The following is a 24,161-nucleotide window of genomic DNA, read 5'->3' as shown; positions in this document are numbered from 1 at the left end:
TTGATTTTGACAGTAAAGAAATCTAACTTCAAGACCTAAACACACACGCACACGCACACACACACACACACACACACACACACACATACACTTTATTATAAATAACGGTCTCCAAATATTAACTTGCCACATTGGCCGATGACTTCAGCTTTTATTCATAGTTTTGAATTTTTCAGACTGGTTAACAGTTTAATAATACGCAAGTCATCCCCTTTTGAACGTGTTGCTTGGTATGATCCAGGGCAAATGAAATTCCAATGTAGAATGAAAACATATGTCGTGTGCAGAAAAACAAGCAAAACATCTATAGCGATGTTTCTGTTGTTACATTTTTGTACTTAGACTCCTTTCTTGGAAATATTTTTAACTCAAGTGTTCACATGAGATGAGATTGTTAATGGTGATGAAAGGTGCTGTTGAGTGATAATTTTACTTATTATAGGTAGAGCTAAGATCTTTAATACACTTGAATTTCAAAACATCCCTTTAAAAGACCTTCCTATTATTTCATTAACACTGTTCTTCATTTCTTTTCTTCTTTTAGAAAATTAGGAAATTGTAATGAGAATTCTGAGTAGAGCCAATAGAATCTAAAAGGACTGGAGAGAAGAAATGTACAATAGATGTCACATCATGATCTTATATGAATGGTTTATTGAGGATTCACAATGCATAGTTAGAGAAAACCATGGAATTGTTCACAGATCACTGGAAACCCTAAATGTTCATTTAACCTCTGACCTTAGTGTCATGGAAACTTGTGGTCATCTTTCACCCATAACATCCTTGAAACTGAAAGTTCTTTCTGGCCAGGAAATTTTCAGTTACTTTTTTGATCAAATTCATTTAAAAGACAATGAGCTACTCATTTGGGCAGTTAAAAAGAGAAAAAAGAAACTAATTGTATGTCCTTTGCCCATATATAATGATTTCAAGGATATGACAGTGAGAGCAGGTTATGAGAAGTTACCCGAATTCTATATAGATATTTTATTTGAAACAAAGAAGTAACATTATATAAAATTTAATAAATAGTTTCTTCTCTGGTAATGCAGACCCATTTTTCTTCCTGAATTTTAAAATTATTCATAATGTTTGGTGAATTGGCCTTCCATTTTTGACTCAGAGAGAAAATAAATTCCACAAAGCATTCAACCTGAATATCTATTTGCACAATTATTGCCAGATATGTCAGAATTAGTATAATATTGTGCTTTCACATTCTCTGAAGATTATTTAATTTACTTGTAAAATGAAGAATTTGATCAAGAAAAGCAGTGAACTAAATGGATCTAATTTTTATTTGCAAAGAATACACAGAGAATCTTGTTTTCCTTAGGTTTTTATAAGGTTTTCTACATATACACACATTTTAATACATATTTTGATATAACAGGTTTAGGTTGATTGGAAGTCCACTCTATCTTGACATGCAGGAGACCTCTATTTTAAATCAAGATCAGTTGGCTTTCTCATGGTAGCCTCTAAAAGGGCTGTTTGATTTAATGTCTTTCGCCAAAACTGTGAACTCTACAAATAAAAATACATATAGATTGAGAAATATATAAACATATAAACGGGTATTTGTAAAAGTTGGTAGACAAAGGAAATTAGAGCATTAATAAGCAAAATGACTTTTTTTGATTATGTACATAGTAATCCAAGATGACCTTCTTGAGAAAAAGCATTCTTCACAGTTGCTTAGCAATAATTCAGATTCACCATCTTTTTCTTTTTGTGGAACTTATATATATATATATATATATATATATATATTTATATATTATATTTGTTATTATTATACATAATAAAGAGCATATTTGGATAATTAACCAAAACCTATGTGAAGTTTATAAAACTTTCTCTTACGAAATCCTTTCTTGGGCTTGGGTATATCAGTTTCATTGTGAGATGGTCTTCTAATGAATTGTAGATGAAAGCCTGCCTCCAATTGATTCCATATTTTCATTACCCATTTAAATATTACTATACATTCTGATACACTTCCTAAATCATTATATAATACCTCTAAAGGCACTGATGATACTGCTACAAATCAATATTCAATTAAAAAAACAGTGAACTATGTTTATGAAATTATGGAAAATTTACTCGATCACAAAAATGGATATATATGTAAACACAAATTTTCATGAAAACGCTATTTTTGTCATGTTATAAATATAGTCTTTAGATTTTTTTGCTTAAAAGTATAGACTAATTAAATTATATCATCCACATTATATTACTATAATCTAGAGCCCAATATCACAATTTTAGAAATAAATTATTTACAGTCTAATATTTTAACATCATCAAAATGTTATAGTCTATATAAATAAAGCCGGCAACTGGTGCTATGAAGGTAAAATTATGTATTACTCATATATTTATAATAAAAGCAAAAGTGAAAATTGATTGTACTCATGTGATATTCCACAGGCTTTCTAAAACATGCATATGAGAGAGAAAATGGCCATTTTGCAAATGATTACCATAAGCTCTCAACATTTTAATTTTAATATGATTTAACCTTTCTAAGATGTCAGAATTTATCTTATCATCATCTTAATTATAGGTAACTCAGAGTAAGTTATAAATATAGTATGGCTTCAGTAAAATATGTACAGGTGTATGTATAGTAATTATAGATGATAGATTTATAATGGATGTAGAATATTACAGAAAAAATTATAAGTAATATGTATGACTTTGGGGCTTTAATCTTACTTTTGATATAAGACGACTGATGATATAAAGACTACCAAATTTCATAAAATTAAAATATCCTGAAAAATATCTTTGTCCTTTAGTTTTGACAGATAGACCTCCACCTATAATTCTACAAGGCCCAGCCAACCAAACGCTAGCAGTAGATGGTACAGCATTACTGAAATGTAAAGCTACTGGTGACCCTCTTCCTGTAATTAGCTGGCTAAAGGAGGGATTTACTTTTCTGGGTAGAGATCCAAGAGCTACTATACAAGAACAAGGAACCTTGCAGATTAAGAATTTACGCGTAAGTAATGTTGGAATTTGTATTTGGATCTTCATCTCACAGAAGTATGTACTTCCCTAGGGAAACACTGTGTTGTGAAGTTAAAATCTTACATCCCTGCATAATTGCTATACATTTTATTATAGACCCTGTTATTTCTTATTTTACAAATGACAAATTGAAATTAGAGGGAAGTTCATTGTCCTTAAATTCGTTATAAGCTCATAACAGGCCTAGAAACTTTTTATTCCTTCATTCTATCCTATATGTATGTAATCAATGAAACTAAAAAGGTTAAACACATAAAGTTAATGATAGTAACAGTACATTTAAAATAACTGAAAATGAGAAATGCTTCTGATTTACTCTCATGAACAAGGGAAGTTCGTAATGAAATGTGGATAGATTGGCTCGGCCAAACAGTTATGTGGAAAGTAATAAAGAGATGAGACTGATGACTGCATAGGAAGCAGGTTTGGCTAGTTGGTAAAAATATCTTACATTTTAGGTAAAGTTGCTGTGCAGTTTAGGTTTAAATCTGTGCACAAGAACAAGCCATTACTGGTCTTTTAACAGAAGATGACATGATAGAAAATGACCATTCCTGCCAAATTACCAAGTTAGACTTGCTTCAGGAGCAGCTCAAAATAAATGTGTACTTCTGAATATTATATTAGCTATCTACTGCTGTGTAACAGTATTAGAAAACACTTCACAACACTTGTGTTGTTAGGCTCAAAACAACACATGTTTATTATCTCATACCTTCTGTGGGAGTCTGGGCATGACTTAGCTGGGTCTTCTGCCCTAGGGTCTCACAAAGCTACAGTCAGGGTTGTAGTCTCATCTGAAAGTGGACTGGGGATCAGTTTGCTTCCAAACAACATAGTTGTTAGTGGCATTCGGTTCTTGATGGCTATCAGACTGGTGACCTCAGCTTCTTGCTTGCTGTTGACTGAAGGCTGCCTGTGGTTCCTTGCCATGTGGATATTCCCAATATGATTGTTTGCTTCCTCAAAATCAACAAGGAAGAGAGTTTTTTAGCAAGGCAGGCTTACAATCCTATATAACATAATCACAAATGTGACATCCTGTCACTTCCATGCCATATTCTATTGGCCAGAAGTAAGTCAACAAGTCCTCCACACACTCAAGGTGAGGGATTACACCAGGTGTGAATACCAGAAGGATGTTATCATGGGGGCCACCTGCCCTCCACAAGTATATTCAGTTCATTCAACCAAATATAGAAAGCCTCCCCTCCATGTAGCAAGCACTATGCTAAAGCTCAAGAGTATGTCAGAATAGTCACAAGATTGGGAATGAGGGTCAGAATTAGGGTGGTTGATGTAATAGTACATGAAGAAAAATTGACTGAAAATGATTCAGTGGAAGAACAATTAGTAGCATCTGGTATCTAGGTATAAATTGGGAACCAAGGTGATTCAAAAACAAACAAAAAGGTGTTGCATTTTCCCATTCAGAAGCCTGAGGAGGAAGATAAATTATTTTTATTATGTGTATTTTCAAATGATCACAACGGGGAGTGTTTTTTTCTTACAATGTAAATTATTTACAAGCACATGTTTATCAGATGTGTAAAATACGGACACATAACAAAAAGGAAGAATGACTTTTTTGTAGTGTGCACATGCATACACAAACACAAATCTTTAATTTGTTACTATAATGAATGTATATATTGTTTTATTTTAATTTTGAGATAGGCATTAATTATTGCTCTAAGTAGACAAAATGATATCAAATTCAATTTAAAGAAAAATAAATTAATACAGATTTTTAGCCTGTCTTTTTATTTATTGTAAATTAATTGTAAACCTTCTTTGGACAAAATGGGAGTTATTAAAAAATTAATGCCAGCTCTCCTTGAGTAAACAATTTAATCGCTCTCTCTGAGCTAAAAGCAGACTTCTTGGGCCATGGAGGTTAATGCATTTCCACTGTACTGCTGAATTAAAGAGTGTGCTTGAACAGTCAAGACCCCCAATAGTGTTTAAAAGAAGCAATTAAAGGTGGGTGCTTGATGATGTCAAACAAAGTTTGAGCCCCTCTCTCAGGCTTCTGAGTAGTCTTTCTGAGATGCATATGCATACTCCTGGGAGCTTGTCTGCAGCCAGCTACACAAGGAGAAAAGGAGGTGAGAGAGTGTGCCAGCACATTTGTCTTTTTCAAAGCACTGATTAAGGACGAAAAGAGAAGGATGGAAAAGATATCATGCACTCATGACCAGAGAAGACATTATTTAAAGTTAAAGGAATGAAAATGAATATGGTGATGATGATGATAATACAAGAGTGAGCTTTAGCAATGTATTTAGGGTTTTCATATCACTTTTGATAAACTCCACAATGAAAACATTGTTATTTTTTCTGTAAGATGACTGTCTTTAACAGAAATAAAATGTTTTACACTACTTCACTGATACAGTCAAGAGAGGGTTTCTGTAGATCATATTCCTTTAGATCTTACTTTCTTTTCCAGTACTTAAAGCAAGGGGGGAAAAATAGTGTGATGAACACTGTGTTCTCATGGTCCAGTCATTGGTAGCTGAATCCGTTTCTTCTGAGGAGAATATTCCAATAATCATTAAAACCTACCGACCACAGCTAATGTCAGACTTGTATCTCCATACAATGACAAGGAGGTGCAGTTAAGAAGCATTACCTAGTACTCTTCTTTTAGCATTTGCACATAATAACAAGTGCTACATTTTAGTTCAACTGCTATAATAAAATGCAAATTTTTTACTCTTTCACAGACCATATTCAAATGAACATCCCATTAAAATCCAGCCTCGGCTCATTATATTTAGTTTGTGAGTGATGCTTCTTAAAAGCAAAGATCTAATGACTATAATGCGTGCACAGCCACATTTGAAAAAATGGCTCTTTCTACAATGGCTATTCCCCCATCTTGCCTCACTATAATAGAAGACAATTGTACAGAGATAACATAATATGGCAAAGAATGACGTGACAGAGTAATTTGAAACTTAGGTTAAAATACATAATGCCATTTAAAAGCAATTAAAATTGTGGAACCGCAGTAACATCCAGGCACTAATGATTTACCCGAGAATCAGTTGTGGAAGGTTGAGTCATCAATACACTTACATTTTGAACCCAACAGATATTATATTCCATGACCTCCCGTATTTTATCAACAATTAGACTCACGCTCATCGTGGAATTTTAATTCTACATCTTCTGCTTTGCCTTATTCTGTTTGGTCATCAGTTTCTCTTCCCAGTCTCGCTTTTCCTTCACCCCTAAACTAACCTGAATGAATGTTGTTTGCAATTTAAGCCCGTGGGGCTCAACCACAGGGAGGATTTTTGATTTACATATTACCAAACTTGAAGTTTTTGTCAAGGTATAATCACGGAATCTTCTGCCTTTTAACATTTACAAAAGGGAACTCTTGATTATATTGTCAACTATTCCTCAAATTCTTTTGCCGCTCTTCAATGAATAACAAAAACATTTTTTGTAATCAGTGAAAGACAGTTTTTAGTATGCTTTAAAAAGTGTTATGGATTAGATGATTTCTGTGACCATTTCAGCTCTCTATTGCAATGATTCCATGGGTATCGTTTGCTTGTTTTTAATGACACAACTTTATTTCATTCACTGTTACACTGCTACAATTTTAATAAAAGTGAGCACTGCACTCTTTAAAAGGAAAGGTTTAGTTTTCCTTTTTTAAAAAACAAAATTTCTTCTTCACTTTTCTCCATGTCTTTAAAAAAAAGAAGATCTGCCCCCATATTATCTCAGTGCTTATTTACTCCTGGGTATATTTTATTCTGTGAAATACAGTTTACTGATGACAAAGAGGACAGCTTTGCATTACTGATCTCTGAATGTTTATAGGATGCTGAAAACTTCTGTCCTGAGTTATCCATATCTAACTCTGACACAGTGAAGTACCAACATAAGCTAGAATTAAAAGATAAGGGGATTGCTGTGGAGGCAAATAGAAAGACAACTAAAGTTTACAGACAAATAGCATTTAGTTGTAGAAATATAATAAGAATCTTTGAATCACCATTATGAATAAAATACATGATATGAGCTTATTTTAATATTTTACATGTGCATATGATTGACTCTAATGTATAATTTGGACAGCCAAGTGATATATCACATTTTCACAGTCAAATATTGCCTTGTTGAGATTGAGTAATTATTCTACAAATCAATTAAAACAATTTTATTCTCTCCCTTCTATGCACACTAGATTTCTGATACTGGCACTTATACTTGTGTGGCTACAAGTTCAAGTGGGGAGACTTCCTGGAGTGCTGTGCTGGATGTGACAGGTGGGTTCTTTGTGAACTATTTTAACAGAAGAAATCTTGAGCCAGTTTCAGTGATTAGCTCATTATCAACTAACAAGTTAAAGAGAGATCAATATTTTAAATTTATTGAATGTAAGAACTAAGCTGTACGCCACTTTTTCGTTTCTATACCTCTTGGTACGTAGCATTGCATATATGAAATGTGATACATTTGTCCTTAATAATCTTGTTATTTTATTTTCTCTGTCTAAAGAACAAGCAATTCTAGTGATCATGTGTGAAAGTAAATATTTACTAATATGTAGGAAAAATCAAATATTCACTTATATACTTTTGATTCATGAAGATGAATTGCTCACTGTCTATTCAAATTCTTTAATAGACTGTTTTCCTTTTAAGCATCTTTGTCAGCTTATGTAATCAGAAATGAAGCTTTTTCTATTTGTCCCCTCTAGAGTCTGGAGCAACAATCAGTAAAAATTATGATTTTAATGACCTGCCTGGACCACCATCCAAACCACAGGTCACTGATGTTACTAAGAACAGTGTCACCTTGTCCTGGCAACCAGGTACCCCTGGAACCCTACCAGCAAGTGCATATATCATTGAGGCTTTCAGGTATGAGACAGTTCCTTTTTTCTCCATTGGGTTTTTGCTTTAGCTCCTATATCCTAAAATCTCAAGTGAGCTATCCTGCTGTTTTATTCTAAGGACATGCTTAATCAGTGCATTTTAAGAATTTATCTTTTATATCTGACTTTATTCAAGAATAGACTTTAGTTTTATTTTTCATTCATACCTTAATTATAAGATTAAATATGCATTATCCATGCCTACGTCTGTAGGGATCTGGTTATGACATAATCACTTAGCTCTTGACCATTGTAGGGATTTATCAGATGTGAATTTTGGCTTTAGAACTAAGCAGAAAATAATTTAATTAGGCACAGGCACTTTTTAAGTTATGCAACTGTTACTGAGGCATGGAAGCTTGGAATTTTACTTCCTAATAATTAGAGCAGAATTTAAAATAATTCCAGTGTTTTATGCTATATATTTGAATACGTGTATTGGCTATGCCTAAGAGAATATTAAAAGCTACAATTAAGAGATTGAGTACATGCACTTCTGATTGCTGAAAGGAAAAGATATGTCCAATTGTTATTTGAAATAATTGCCGTCAATTCAAGGATATAGACTATAATTTAGCAAGTACTAGTATAAAATTGTTTTATGAGAATTTGAAAAAATAGTTGTACTAATGGGAAAATGTGGCTTCATATTTAGTTTCAATGTGCTTCTGTTTGCCACTATAAATATAGTGATAGCCTCTCTCCTTTTTAAGCATTAGGACAAATCATCACTTTCATTTTAGGCTTCCCTAATCTATTAAAGTTAAGGATCAACATATAGTTTCAAATTTCAAAACAGTGTTTTTCTATAAGTTTCATGCTTTGTTGTAAAAAGACTTCTGAAAAATAAACAGACAGCCCTGAAAATCACATTTCCTCCTCATTCTAAACCAAAGCAGCATTTGACCTTAGACAAAGTGCTATAAAAGGGCATCCCATCTGCAGATGACTGTTAAAGGGTCCACACATACAGATTCAGAGATATTTCACCATTCCGAAGTGGTAAATCACAATACTGTGTAATGTACAATTTTATTAAAAATGTGACCAAGGGAAAATATTCATTACATGCTTCCTTTCTTCTTTTACAGATATGTAGTTTTAGAAGGCTCTATTATAATATTGCATGTGGAATTGATGCAAAAGAAAACACACCTTGTAACAGGAAAATGTATTGGCATAATTTACTCTGTAGTCCATTTATTCTTTCTACAGGTTAATTCTTTTCAAGGTATATATATATACATTTACGAGGACCATATTTATTGTATAAACTTGATGTTGTGATCTTGGCCTCTGTTCCTTTTACAGGTATTCATTTAGTGGCTGCTGTGCTTTAGCAAAGGGCTATCACATCTCCTGGGCTGAGTTTAATTTTGTTGTGCATGGCACTTCCGTTAGGTGGGCTCGGCTTTGTTGTTGAATAAACTGAAATCATCCAAATGTTTCATTTATTGGGCTGAACACTTCAAGCGTTGTGTGTGTGCGTGTTTAATTTTCAGCCATTAACCTTTGTCATTGATACCCAACTCCATTTCCAAGACCCTTATGACTGCTGTTTAAATGAAATTTCTGTTCATGTTTCAGCCAATCAGTGAGCAATAGCTGGCAGACAGTGGCAAACCACGTAAAGACCACCCTCTATACAGTGAGAGGACTGCGGCCCAATACAATCTATTTATTCATGGTGAGAGCCATCAACCCTCAAGGTCTCAGTGACCCAAGTGCTATGTCAGATCCTGTGCGCACACAAGGTAATTTCAATAGCTGCAAACATGACTGTTTCTAGAAGGAGGCATTAAACAGATCTTTAAGGGCAAAGGGGTTGCAGGACCAAAGATAAATGTGTCTGCATTGCTTATTATAATGTTTCGCTAGACCTGATCCAGTGAAAAAGAAAACTTGTTGTTCACCTTGGTGAGTGTGTCCTCTTTCTGGAGTTGTCAGGGTCTATTTGGTAAAAAAGAAACAAAATAATTTGGTACAATTACATAGTAAGTTAAATTGGGGCTTAACTGTAGGGCTTTACTATATTTCAAAAGAAGGAAAAATGTTCCTCCTTCTTTGAAATTAATTGTACAATAGCAAAAAGTGATCTTTAATGGATAAAATGCCCTGTTAGGGATATCAAAATTACTTCCTCTAGTTCAGGAATTGTGTTTTGATAGTGCAGTGGGTCTCAAGGTGTGGTTCCCACAGAAGCAGCATCTGCATCACCTGGGGCCACATTAGAAATGCAGATTCTCAGACCCTGACTCAGAAGCTCTGGGGATGGCGCCTGGCAGCCTGTTAAAGTGCCCTCCAGGAATGTTAATGCTTAAGTTTGACAAGCATCATTACAGTGTATTTTATTAAACCACATGTTTAAAGGAACAATTTGTTTCAGGAAGCAGTAAACCAAGCTTTCTTCCCGAGGTATGCAATGCTTTTGACTAATAAAAAACGAAACAAAACAAAAACACCCACCCAGAATATTATAAGATCAAAATGGAAGATTTCTCATCTCATCTTTCATAGCCTGCCTTCAAACTGAGAAGTTGCTGCAGTCTAGGGGTTAATGTGGGATGTTGAATTACAATTTTCCTTCTTACTAGTAGGTGAAGGGAATTAATAAAATAGAAACGGTGGCTTTATTCTTTGTTACGGCTTACTTCCCACAGGGTTCTTGAGAAAGGGTTAATTATGTCTTATTTGTAAAAGGCTTTGAACAAGATATTTATAATTCAAAGTAGTATTTTTATGCTATGAAAAGCACCATACAGCCATAAAATATTATTATAATTACAATGTAGTTCGGTGATAGTAACTAGCATGCTATTATAACAGAGAAGGGCACCTTAAAGGAATCAAGTCAAATAAAGTCACCACGTGATTTTGCAACGTTGCTGACATGATGACAGTCAAGGGAGGAGGGGATGCCACTTTGCTGTTGTTCTCTAAGCAGTAATGTGATTAATTTCCCATAATGATAAAGGGACTGTAGGTAAAGAACCTGTCTCAAGAGAAGGAAAAAGTACAAGAAGGAATTTGACGACCTGAAACTGTTTCTATTTTACCTTGCCAGGATCCGGTTGCTTTTAGTGTGTCTGAATTTAATGAGTACATTAAATTATTGAACTTGAAAATGAAGAGGTGTATGGTTTTAAGTCAAGAAGTTGTAGTACCCAGATCTTTTTTTTTTTTTTTTCTTTTTTGCGATACGCGGGCCTCTCACTGTTGTGGCCTCTCTCCCGTTGCGGAGCACAGGCTCCGGACGCACAGGCTCAGTGGCCATGGCTCACGGGCCCAGCCGCTCCGCGGCATGTGGGATCTTCCCAGACCGGGGCACGAACCCGTGTCCCCTGCATCGGCAGGCGGACTCTCAACCACTGCGCCACCAGGGAAGCCCAGGATCATTTTTGACACCACACTTTCAGCAGCTTTGCATTCTGCAAAGCACCTCTTTGCAAAGAACACTTGGCTGTGTGAGCTCTTATTTTTCAAAGATATTAAATACTGTAGAATTTAGCAATTTCTTATTTCAGCAAGTACTTGTACCATCAAAGCACAGTAGATCATAGATATATCAGCAAAGATTAATAGTATTCACATGATATTAATAATACACACACACACACACACACACACACACATATATATACATATATATATATATATGATTTCTAAATCAAGTAAAACTCACTGTGTTGTCTATGTTAAGGATGAAAAAAAGTGGAACTGGAAAAAAATTACCAAAATGTAGTCCCCAATTATTTATGTTCCATCTTAAGTTAGTGCACCCAATTTAAGTTATGGCTGAGATATGCACTTAAAAATATTTTTGCAAGAGTGTCGCATTGTGGCCTGAGAAAAAACAAGATTAAGAAAATAAATCCTTTTAAATTGGACTTTGTTCCTTAAATAAGGTGATTGAAGAAAAAATGCAACATAACATTGCAGTGCACCAGTTAAAGAAGCTGATTTGAGTATGTGTGAAATTCAGTGTTTGATATCAATTTGATGGATTTGGACATCTATAATTTATCTTTTTTCTTAGTGGACACATAGGATGTAAACCATTGTATGGGAAGTAGAGTAGTATTTAGGCAAATGGTGACTAAGGGGTCAGAACAGTTTATGACTGAGAGTATATCATTTTAAACATTGTAATTCTTTCTCCCTCCTAGCCCCCCCATCACTTCGAAAAAATAGCAGCATGATTTTTTGTCAGATATTGGAGTACTGTTCAGAATTTATTACATAGAACATTTTATCAGCATTTTAAATTGGTCAAAATTATTTTTGTGAATTTGGGAGGGTTCTTCCCCTTCTTTCCCTCATTTTGTTTACATTTAGTAACATAATTCACTCGCAGTCCCCCTAATTACTTTCTCTTCCACACTCACAGACTGAAATAGCTCAAGGAATAGGAACACACAACCTACTAACTGGGGAACGGGATTGAACAAATTCCTCAACAGCAGTTTTCAGACCTGGCCCCATTAACTACTTGGAAAAGTCCTTCAACATGGCAACATCTGTGTAAAACTGATGTTTCTAAAGAAGTCTTTCAGCACATACTTCATCCTTTAATAAGAAAATAATAGATCTTTCACAGCAGTGTACTGAGTGGGGATAAGGGGTTGCATACACTTTTATTAATATTATTTTAGTGAAGGTATCAGTTCTCAAATTATGTTCTAAAATGGTGGTACATATATAAATATGCTTTAACATTGTTTGTCCCAAAGAGTTCTTAATTTTTCCCCTGGAATTATTTCTAATGGCATAATATTGGCTTATATAATGTATATTAGAATCCACTATTAATTTTAAAAAATTGGGAATGGTTATCCCTGTAGATATCAGCCCACCAGCACAGGGAGTGGACCACAGACAAGTCCAGAAAGAACTCGGCGACGTCCTTGTCCATCTTCATACTCCGGTTGTATTGACTCCCACCACTGTTCAAGTCACATGGACGGTAAGTTTTTAAAGACTATCCTAATGGTAGTCTCTTTTACTCCTTTAAGAAAACAAACCAAAACAGAAAAAAGCAAACAAACAAACCAAAAAAAAAAGTAGCAAAAACACTCACCATTTAAAGTCAAGGTGTAATCAAAGGCAAAGAAGAAAAAAAACTCAATAGATAAAAGTGTGACTAGAGTAAAAATAGATCACAATATAAACAATACGATCTGTCTCCTGAATTTTTAAATGGCCTTACTGAGATATAATTAACATACCAGAGTTAAAGCGTACAACTCAGTATTGTTTGGTATCTTTGCAGAGTTGTGCAGTCATCAGCAGAATCTGATTTTAGTACATTTCATCATCCCAAAGTGAAACCCTCCGCCCATTAGCAGTCACTCCTCCGTTCCCCTGACTTTAGCCCTTTGCAACCACTAATCTGTTCTCTGTCTATATAAATTTGCCTATTTCTTCCATGTGAATGAAGTTATACAATATACGATCTTTTGTATCGGGCTTCTTTCACTCAGCATGATGTCATTGAGATTCATCCATGTTGTAGCATGTATTATTAGTACTTTGTTCCTTTTTATTATAGAGTAGAATTCCATTGTATAGATGTATCACATACATCTGTTTATCCATTTATCAGCTGATTCATCTTTGAGTTGTTTCCACTTTTGACCATTATGAATGATGGTGCCGTGAACACTTGTGTACACATCGACGTATATTTTCATTTTTCTTGCGTATACTTAGGAATTGTTGAATTAAACTCTCTGCTTAACGTTTGGATGAACTGCCAAAATGTTTTCCAAAGTGGTTACAAAATTTTATGCTCCCACAAGCAATATTTGAAGGTTCTAGTTTCTTCCACATCCTTGCCAGTTTCTCTTGCATCTTATCCTGTCCTTTTGATTATAGCTGTTCTAGTAGGTATGGGTGGTATATCACTGTGATTTTAATTTACATTTTTTTAATGACTAGTGTTTTGAATCTTTTATGTGCTTATTGAGCATTTGTATATCTCCTTTAGAGAAATGTTTGTTCAAATTCTTTGCCCATTTTTAAATTGAGTTGTTTGTCTTCTTATTATAGTTCTATAATGTTCTTTACATATTGGATACAAATCCTTTATCAGATATATGATTTGTAAATATTTTCTCCCAATCTGTGGGATTTTTTTTACTTTCTTAATGATGTCATTTGAAGCACAAAAAATTTTATTTGAAGTTCTCTTCTAAATATAAATCAATCATCTTCACATTCTTTTAGCTGAATCTCATCCAGCAGTACCAAGAAAAGTATTTAATTTTAATAATTTGACATATGTAGTAAAAAAAAATTAATGGGTTTTAAGAAGTAGATTGATATTTTAATATATGCTAAGAAAGTCCAATTCCAAATTCCATGCATTATTAAATGTCAACCTGCCCACTGTTATTTCAAAATACAAATGTTTTCATCGCATGATAGTCACTGAAATGAAAACAAGAAATAGCATAAAAATAGCCATATTACTCATATTAGAGGATATTAACCCTTGTATATGTATTTGTGTCTATGTGTGTCTGTTTTGTGAAGAGCCAGATAATGTTCTTCCCTGTGCCTAATACAGTTTTTGCCAACTTCTCATTTATGCCTGAGATCTCTTGCCGCTAAAAATCCATGGGGATGATAAAAGGGCAGTTTTTTAAAACCCCCCGTATTTGTGCTAGATCTTGTATGTTGTGTAAGTAATGGTCATTTGAGTCATGGATATCTAGAAAATTTTCACTTTAATTATAATATTAGAATTATATCCATCATAATTAATTAGAAAGAATTATATTAATTAGAAAGTATTTATAATTATGACTATTAGTTTTGTTATTGTTTTTGTGGTAGTAGAAGAATGACTGTAAGTTAAAAAAAAAAATGGATTTTTCCCCCTTAGAATCCAAGTTTCTTTAGGGAACTATTTCACCCATTTCCATCAATTCCCTTAACAAAAGTAGTTGAAAAAGGAAAACCAGTTATTTTTCGTCAGCTCTTAACTAATTATGTTTGAAATATGAAACGCAATGAAGAGAATTATTCCAGCGTCCTCTTATTAATAAAACCATTGAGCAAACATAGTTCAACAAGCATTTTTTGAGGACCAGTTTTGTACTAGATGTGGGGAAACACTGTATAAAGAGACACAAATCTGCTTGAGAAAAACATGGGAATTCTTAATGACGGTACACAGGGATAAGGGCCATAACTGTATGTACACATTTTATAAACACAGGTTTCAATCAAAGAGGAAGTGATTAACTCTATCCTCAGGCATCAGAAACAACATTATCACTTATCTACATCTATACGGGGAAATATAGAGGCATTATTTATTTGAACAGAGGAAACTAAATTAACATTTAAGGCTGTTTTCTCCAGTTCTATAGACTTGTAAAAGGAAACCAATGCAGACAGGTTGAACAGTGTTCCCAGTATCCTACAACTATTTACAGGTAAAGATAGGATTAGAATTTCCTTACTTTAAACCTACTTTTTGTGTTTTTCACTTTAAAGATAAACTATAGACAAATATTTAGTTGAAAGAAATACCTTTTAACTGTGGAATTTCAACATATGATCCTGGATGGGGCACTTTACTTCTTAAACCACACTAGTCAAACGTTTAGTGAGTACCAAACTGGGTAATGCTTTAACAAAAAATAAAACTAAATTTATGTTTTAAGAGTAATTATGATTATTTAAGATTACATTGTTTCCAATTTTATTTTTGATTTAATTTCACATAGACTTATTCTGTTTTCTGCATATAATGGTTTCTATTCTTCTGCTCCCGTGAAGGGAGTATAATGACCTCATCATTTTTCCAGTGGCACAGAAAGGATATCATCTGACATGGCTCTTCCATCTTTCTGTAGCTTTGGCTAGATACCAAACAAATAAAGCCAAGGAAAGGGTTATATTTTTAACAACAGATTTTTCCTCATTCTCAATTGAAAAAGTCTTTTCTGCTTTGTTGTGAGTTTTGAAGGGGTTTCTTTTTTAAGCTGCTTCTAAATGTGGAAATTATTTGGGTAAGAATCAAAGTCATTATGTTTATGAAGTTAATCACTGTAAAAGTCACTGAATTTAAAAGAATAAATCAAATTAGATAAGAATTTCAGATCAGTAGTCTGGGAGTTCTTCCAGGAGAGGGACCTTGTCATATTCATCTCTATATCCCAAGAAACTTGTCATTTCTAGTTTGCATATCTCTATCCCTCATGAACTTGTGTTCTGAGAGTCCAAAGTTCATGTTTTCATTTCTGTTTTTTCAGAACAAAGCATTCATTATGAAATACTTTTTCAGTAACTGTCTGTTGAATGATCAAATCAGTTGTTTTCATACATCTTAACTTTTTACTTTAAAAAAGAAACCATTCAATTATATCACAAATTCCCCACGAATTTGTAGTTACACATGAGATAAGTATATATTTCAGAGGTAAATTTTAGTGAAATAAATTTAGGCTGGAAGTCAGATCAGTTGCCAAAGAAATTGTAACCAAATATTTCATTTTCATGTCATATTTTCAACTTGCTAAATGTGTATGTTCTTTGAGTTATAACACTGTTAGTATTTGAGTTATAGACATGTTGATGTTTGAGGGAAGAAATATATTCACCAGCCCATGTATTTCGATTAGGGGTCAGCTGATATGGTTTATCAATAGTTGGCAGGATTCTATTACCAAACACATAGGATGTTTGAACTGGAAAGACCATCTGCCTGCCCCACAAGTCTAATCTTGAAGCAACAATACTTAACAAAGGCTACTTTCTAAAAGTGACTGCTGTTATAATAAGGGTAGGTAAAAATGATGAAAATGGCTGTTTTACAAAGAAAGTAGCAATAAATCCCTTATTTTAAAATCATTATTCTAGTTTTTTTGTGTGTGAGTGTTTTGTTTTTATTCAAGGACAAAAAGGATTATAGGCTCCTTGCCCCTTAAACATCACAGCTACTGGAGTTGAAAGAGTGTTTTGGTGAACTTGAATTTCAGAACTCAATTAAACCCAGATCAGTTACTTAGAAGGCTAAGCCCACCAAAGGAAATTCAATTTGAATTTTCAGTATAGATGGAATTTTTAAAATTGAAATGATAGATATTGAGCATCTCGCTTTAAACCTTTTAATGAAAGTGCTGATTTGAGGGCCACATATGGGCCCCCATTTTTAGTATATCCCGTACGTAACAATGCTTTATCATTGTACAGCTCTAAAACTTGCAGAGTGCTTTAAACTGTATTAGTGATTTAATTGTTTCTGTGCCCTTGTAATATGCATATTATTTGAGCAAACTAAGTAAACTGAGGCTCAGAAAGTTTAAAAGGCTAAGCTGTCACTTAATAGAGACCTTGTGACCTGAAGACTGAAACTCTCTTCACTTCACATGTTCCTTAAGACAATTCATTTGTATTCAGATACCAGAAAATACCAATTTTTTAAATTCTATAAGCCCATGCATGGATTTGTGGCTGGACTCTGATTATAATCAACTCTAAAAGAAAATCCTCCGTCTTATAACTAGAATGTTAATAAAACTAGTGACAAGCATAAGGTTTAACTCAAAAGTGACCACTTGTCAAAAGGTGCTCCAAAAGTCAGTGCTGTAGAGCACGTATCCACTAAAAATCCCACCTATTTTTTAATAGGTAATATGCAGCATTTTCATTTTTGCTTTCACCTGCAACAACAAATTTCCTTCTGAAAAGAATGTATAGCAACCGCGCAAAATCAAGTTAAACTATTTAGCTATTAAGTAGGCCATTAGAATACACTGGTTGAAGGCAGTGTACACTGAAGTGAGCAAAGCAATGTTGTGTAGTAAACATTAGCTTCATAAAGTCCTAAAACACTTAATTAATGAAAACCAAACATGGATAAAACCAATTTACCCTGATTTACAGACTCCCTTCATCTGGAAACAGCTGCTTAATGTCCTTCTTAAAAACACAGCTTGCTTCTTTCAGTATTAACAAGCTATTATTGTGAGTTATGTCTTTCTTTCAGTATATAAATTCACTTAAAGTGAATGCAGAGAAGTTTATAAACTGCAAGCTTAATGTTGTTTTAACATATGCTGCAGGGATTTTTTTGAACATTGACAGTTTTGATGAAAGGCATCTCTCCTGGCTCTCATAAATTTACCTTTTTGCTTTTTACTTGCCTTGTTTTATAATGTCAGAACAACTTCTGCTTTTCAAAAAATATGTATTTTGGTATGAACACAAACTGGTAGCATGCATTAGGATTCAAAGATCATGAGCTTTGGTATCAGAACCGAGCTTACTTTTCCTTGACATAACCTCATACAAGTGTGCACTAATTCCACAAATCTTTGAGGGTTAGAAAACTGTCAGGTGGGTGAAGGAATTCTTACTTGTTGAGACTCATCTGTGAAACTGGAATTAGCTATACTTAGAAACACACATGCTCATGCTTACCAACTTTATGGATTTTTCTAGCTTGGACATTCTAAATACCAAAAAAAATGTCCCTTTGTTTCACTGTATTTTGATTGAGGTTCTGTATTTTTTAATTTTCTGTCTTCACTTAAAAAAGTATTTTAAAATGCTGCAACTAATGAAGAAATGCCAGAAGTTAATACATGAAAGAATACCTTTTGTTTATTATGTGTTAACAGTTGGATCAAGACATTTTTAAAAAGCTGAAGTAACCGTTTCCATCATCACCTTCTTTATTTCCTCTCTCTCCTCAACCTTCCTAAAATGAGGTTATTCCATCTCTTCTCCATTGAATTTTACACTTTATTTGACAGTGAAATATGTCAAGTTAAAGGCTTCTTAAAATATGGCTACTAAACTATAGCATATGGAATATTAATTGAAGAAGGTGCTGTGATAGTTATATTTGTCAAGCATTTCTAAAAAATGGCAAGACATTAAAAAAGTTTAAAAAGCTAAAAGTCCCTTTATCCCTGAAATGAAACAATGGTAACTCCAATAAAGACTCTTCAATAAATGTAAAACAAGAACTTGTTTTTTGATATTTTTTGATATTTTGATATTGGTTTTCAGGTTCCAAATCTCAGATTTTTATTAAAAACAGCTGCTTATCCTCTGTACCTCAAATGAATGAAAGGATCAAGAAAGTTGTCAGGTTGTGCCAATAGTGGGATATTGGAGGAGCCAGAAGTTGATAACTTAATAAATGTCTTTCATTTAATATTTGTTAATGGGTATAAGCTTTTCATATGCATTTAAAACAGACGCTCTGGCGCCACAACTCTCGAGTCTCTTTCATATGCTTCCTTCAGCTACAGGAATTTTACACATTCTGTTCCTACTCTTCTTCCCCTAAATAAGTCTTACTTTCCATGCAGACCTCAGCACTTGTTCTTCTTCCAGGAAACTGTCTCCCCTTCCTGACCACTCAGCTTCCTCTCCACTCTAGGCTTTCTTAGCTCCTAGTACAACTCACTCATAATATCTGCGTATGCTTATTTGTTATGAATGTAACCTGCCCATTGTTTGAGTGATCATTAAATAATGCCCACCTTCTACCTGAATTCTATGCACCATGAGGCCTGGGACTGACTCTACTTTCATTCTCCAGTTTTACCCTCAGAGTTAACAGAATAACTGGCACCTCTTAGTAGGAACTCAGAAAATGTTTGAGTGAGTGAAGACATTAGTGAATGAACAAGGGATGAGAATGGAGATTCCGGACAAATAGCACACTACATATAAAACCACAAAAATGAGAATTGTTGACTACAAAAAAAGAACAAACAGACGAGCAACAAAGCTAGAAACATTGGCATGTCTAGGCCTTGACAGGCTTTTGTGCTAATCCAAAGAATTTGAATTAATTGAGTATCTTAGCTGCTATGAAGTATTTTTAACAGGAGAGAATGTTGTTCCACTCTTCATTTTGGAAATAACAACTCAGGAGCAACGTGAACTCAGAACTGGAAAAGGATATTAGAAGCAGGGAGATGAATTAGAAAGCCATGGCATCACTCAGACACTTCCATTTGGTTTCAAAAGTCTTTTGCTTTGTTTTTCAGGTTGATCGCCAACCCCAGTTTATTCAAGGCTACCGAGTGATGTACCGTCAGACTTCAGGCCTGCAGGCTACATCAACGTGGCAGAATTTAGATGCTAAAGTCCCGACTGAGCGAAGTGCTGTCTTAGTCAATCTGAAAAAGGGGGTGACTTATGAAATTAAAGTTCGACCATATTTTAATGAGTTCCAAGGAATGGATAGTGAGTCTAAAACAGTTCGTACTACTGAAGAAGGTCAGTATTCAGATTTCTAACATAAACCAAACTTAAACCATAATGAAATCAATTTCTGTTGAAGTTCTAGTTTATCATCTTCCTTAGAAGGGTAGCAAAAGACATTCTAAAAGTCAATCCAGGAAGTATCATTTTCTCCTTTTATTCTGAGAATTTCATAGAATCTAACAACTCAAAAAGATGACATTCAAGTAGTTTGAATTTTCCTTAAGGAAATATTCGCTTCAAATCTTGTTTTTCAGTGCACTGGAATTTGATTATAATGTTTTCCTATTTTTTTTTTTTACACATGGATTTAAGACATTTGGCTTCATTAAAGGACAGGCTAATGGAAACCCAAGTACACAGCCTGTTCTTTGTCTCTCTTTGTTTGGGTAGAGTAAAGCATGACATTTCCTTTCATAAGCCTGCTTCCCTATGGGCTCTGCCAGTCTGATTCATAATTTCTAATCCAGAAGGCCCCTTGCATGTTTGCAGCAGCATTCTTCTTAGTGATGTTCCCTCTCCCTCTTCCCTTTGTAACTTTTCTTACCTGTAGATACTTTTAAAGTCAGTCTGTGATGGACATGAAATTAATGTTGGTCTCAACCAGACCATTTTCTAGCGTCTCCTTCCCTAAACTAGAGGTTTATAATGAATGCTATCGTCAACGTACAAAAAATCCGGGCTTCCCTGGTGGCGCAGTGGTTGAGAGTCCGCCTGCCGATGCAGGGGACGTGGGTTCGTGCCCCAGTCCGGGAAGATCCCACATGCCACGGAGCAGCTGGGCCCATGAGCCATGGCCACTGAGCCTGCGCGTCTGGAGCCTGTGCTCCACAATGGGAGAGGCCACAACAGTGAGAGGCCCGCGTACAGCAAAAAAAAAAAAAAGAACAAAAAATCAGATACCAACTATAATAAATTCCCCCCTTTTCTGCTTTTGTACTAATTTTATGTACAAAACCATATTTTATATAAATCAATATAAGAGCAACCTTAAGAAAATGTGTGTAGGTTGTTCATGGTAACATAGATGTACATGTTTGACCAAAGAACTTTTAAATTATACATATCTTATAGTAAGCAACACAGAGAAATTTTATCTTCATATTGGTTTACAGTGTGCTATACTGACATGAGCTGAAGTGCATATTTTTAAAGGCATCATTAGTCTACCTTTAAGATTTGTAAAGAAAATAAATTAATAATAGGATCTTCATCCCCCATTAAATTTTACTTTATATGGATAATGTGTAGAACTAATGAGTGGGGTGGGTCAATTTAATACAGAATGCTACATTTGAAGCATATTTCCAAAAATCAATTTCACTGCAGTTAGACTTTTCCTCTAGACTAGACATTTGTCACCATTCGGTATACGTTCATCTCCGCTTTCTGTGGCCTTCTGAAGGGAACAAACTGGAACTCAGCTGGACTTGTCTGGGAGCAATGAGTGGGTTCTTTCACATCTGTGTAATAATTGACAGGTCAGGAAATAGGCACGGTGTTCTCGCCAAGCCAGCGGTAAGGCAGATGAGAAGCCAGCTCTCCAAAATGTTACTTTTCAATGAAGTCTACTTAATAACTACAAAACTGGTAGGCAAATGGTTGGATTGATGTCATGGTGCCACATTTTGGAGCAGCCTTATCACACAGAGGAGTGATAAAGAGCAGTATGGTGGTAACGTGTCTGTGTGTGTCTTACACTCAATGCAAAGATGACTACACCTTAGTGAAATATGCTGTGACAGATTTATCAAACGTGGGAAACTTTATTGATAGGCTTTTTTTTTTTTGGAGGGGGGGCTGCGTTGGGTCTTTGTTGCTGCACGCAAGCTTTTCTCTGGTTGTGGCGAACAGGGTCTACTCTTCGTTGCAGCGTGCGGGCTTCTCATTGCAGTGGCTTCTCTTTGTTTTGGAGCACGGGCTCCAGGCACGTGGGCTTCAGCAGTTGTGGCACTTGGCCTCAGTAATTGTGGCTTGAGGGCTCCAGCGCGCAGGCTCAGCAGTTGTGGCGCACGGGCTTAGTTGCTCCGTGGCATGTGGGATCCTCCTGGACCAGGGCTCGAACCCGGCTGCCCTGCCTTGGCAGGTGGACTCTTAACCACTGCGCCACCAGGGAAGCCCCCATTGATAGTCTTTTAAAATATGTTTTATGTTTCAAGTGTACACGTTTTCAAAGAACTAAGTTGTGTAGTTGTGAAAGCATTGATCTTATATGTAAAAATTCTTTTGTACCACAAGATTATCTGAATTTTGCTTTAACTGTTAGTACTTTGATTTGTTTTTTCCATAAAGGAAGAGAACTGTAGGAAATTAAAATCTGTCCATTTCACATTTGATCCAACATGAACTGTTTTCATTTATATCATCAGAGTTCCTTGTTCATCAATATAAAATAAGTTTTAAACCTTAAATTATGGGTCAATTTATAACAGTCAATTATTTTTCTCAATACGAAAACAGAAGTGTCTTTTTTCTGCATTGGTGAAATTTATAGCTGTGTTTCTGTTTTTATGTATTAAACGCAAATCAGAACAAAACAAAAAGATTGCCAGTAATGCTACCACTCAGAGATAATAACATAAAATTTTGGAATGCATCCTCTCAGAACATTTTTCATAGCAGTGTTTTTTTGTTGTTGTTGTTGTTTGTTTTTTGTTTGTTTGTTTTTTAAAAAGCGAGCCTATTAGAGTCAAAAGAACCAAAGTTCTAGAATCAATCAGGCATACCTGGGTTCAAATTCTCCCTCATTATTTGACTTAGCTAAGTCTTCAGTTTCCTTATCTGTAAAACTGAGATAAGAGTTGTTTTTATTTCCTGAGGTTATTATGAGAATTAAATCTTACTCTTACCTCAGTTCTGGGCACATAGGAAACATTCATTTGAATGTTAGCTGTTAAATTTATTGTTGAGGACATATTACCATAGCTGTTGTATTTGCTTTAATCTATCCATTATATATAAAGGATTTTTTTTTAAACTGTCACTGTTAATTCAGAACTACTGGAAACCAGACCTTCTTGCATTTTGTCTTTATATTCATATTCTGTAAGCAGTCTTAATGTACACCAAGACTTACAGTTTGTGTTCATTCTAATCACTTCCTCTGCAGCCCCAAGTGCCCCACCACAGTCTGTCACTGTGCTGACTGTTGGAAGCCACAATAGCACAAGTATTAGTGTTTCCTGGGATCCTCCTCCCCCTGACCATCAGAATGGAATTATCCAAGAATACAAGGTAAGGCCCGGATGAAGAAGGAAAGTTCACAGGTAAAAGTGCCCAGAGAAGTCTCAGGGTCACATGGAGGGGGAACATTTCGAGTGGCCCTCTTACTGAGTTTGAGTGTAAAGTAATATTTTATATCTTTGTGTGACAGGTAAAGAAGCAAATGCATAGGATGCATAGAACCTAATTCCAAGGTCACAGATAACACAAACTCAGTTGGACACGCAAACCATAAGAATGCAGCGTTGTTGTTGTTGTTTTTTTTGTTTGTTTTAATAATGTGATTGCAGAACCTCAGGGATTTAGAGAGACAGGGTAGAGGGTAGATAGTGAAGCCCTATCCTAGGGAGTGCCTTTATCTTTGTTATTAGATTTCTGTGTAATGGGACTTAGAACAGCTGTTTTTAAACTGTATTCTCATAAAAAAAGATGCTTCAGGAGTTTAAAGAGTTGAGATGGAGATAAGAGGGTGGGCAGTACCGCCTCCCACTGTAAATTCTGCTTTTACCAAGTTATTGGTAAAAGGTTCTGTAAAATATTTCATTTGAAAAAAGGGAGCCATTGAAAAAACAAATTGTGAAAAACTCTTATTTTTCAATTGATGAGTTTGTTGCTATTTGGAAACAGTATATATTCGTTGTTTCTTCACCATCATTTGAGCAACATCACTTAAGAATCACAAGTTGTCTAACTTTGAGAAATAAGGTTCTAATTAATTGTGATGTGATTAGACCACATGGGAGAGTAAAAC

The 24,161-nt window shown here is 34.8% G+C and overlaps 1 protein-coding gene across 11 annotated transcripts in view; it reads left to right on the top strand.

The window, feature by feature from the left end:
* ROBO2 (roundabout guidance receptor 2) overlaps nt 1–24,161 on the top strand; it is a 1,654,780-nt gene that overhangs the window by 1,553,288 nt on the left and 77,331 nt on the right. For all 11 annotated transcript variants that reach the window (XM_067739210.1, XM_067739219.1, XM_067739215.1 and 8 more), the window contains 7 exons: nt 2,814–3,019; nt 7,259–7,340; nt 7,775–7,937; nt 9,539–9,705; nt 12,793–12,914; nt 19,972–20,203; nt 23,298–23,422. In XM_067739210.1, coding sequence (XP_067595311.1) covers nt 2,814–3,019; nt 7,259–7,340; nt 7,775–7,937; nt 9,539–9,705; nt 12,793–12,914; nt 19,972–20,203; nt 23,298–23,422 — 1,097 coding nt within the window. The remainder of the gene's footprint in view (nt 1–2,813; nt 3,020–7,258; nt 7,341–7,774; nt 7,938–9,538; nt 9,706–12,792; nt 12,915–19,971; nt 20,204–23,297; nt 23,423–24,161) is intronic.

The sequence above is a fragment of the Pseudorca crassidens genome, chromosome 5 (genome assembly GCF_039906515.1).
Source record: "Pseudorca crassidens isolate mPseCra1 chromosome 5, mPseCra1.hap1, whole genome shotgun sequence".
In the NCBI taxonomy this organism is placed as follows: domain Eukaryota; kingdom Metazoa; phylum Chordata; class Mammalia; order Artiodactyla; family Delphinidae; genus Pseudorca; species Pseudorca crassidens.
The sequence above is the reverse complement of the archived record's forward strand: the minus strand, read 5'-3'. Positions and strand labels throughout refer to the sequence as shown.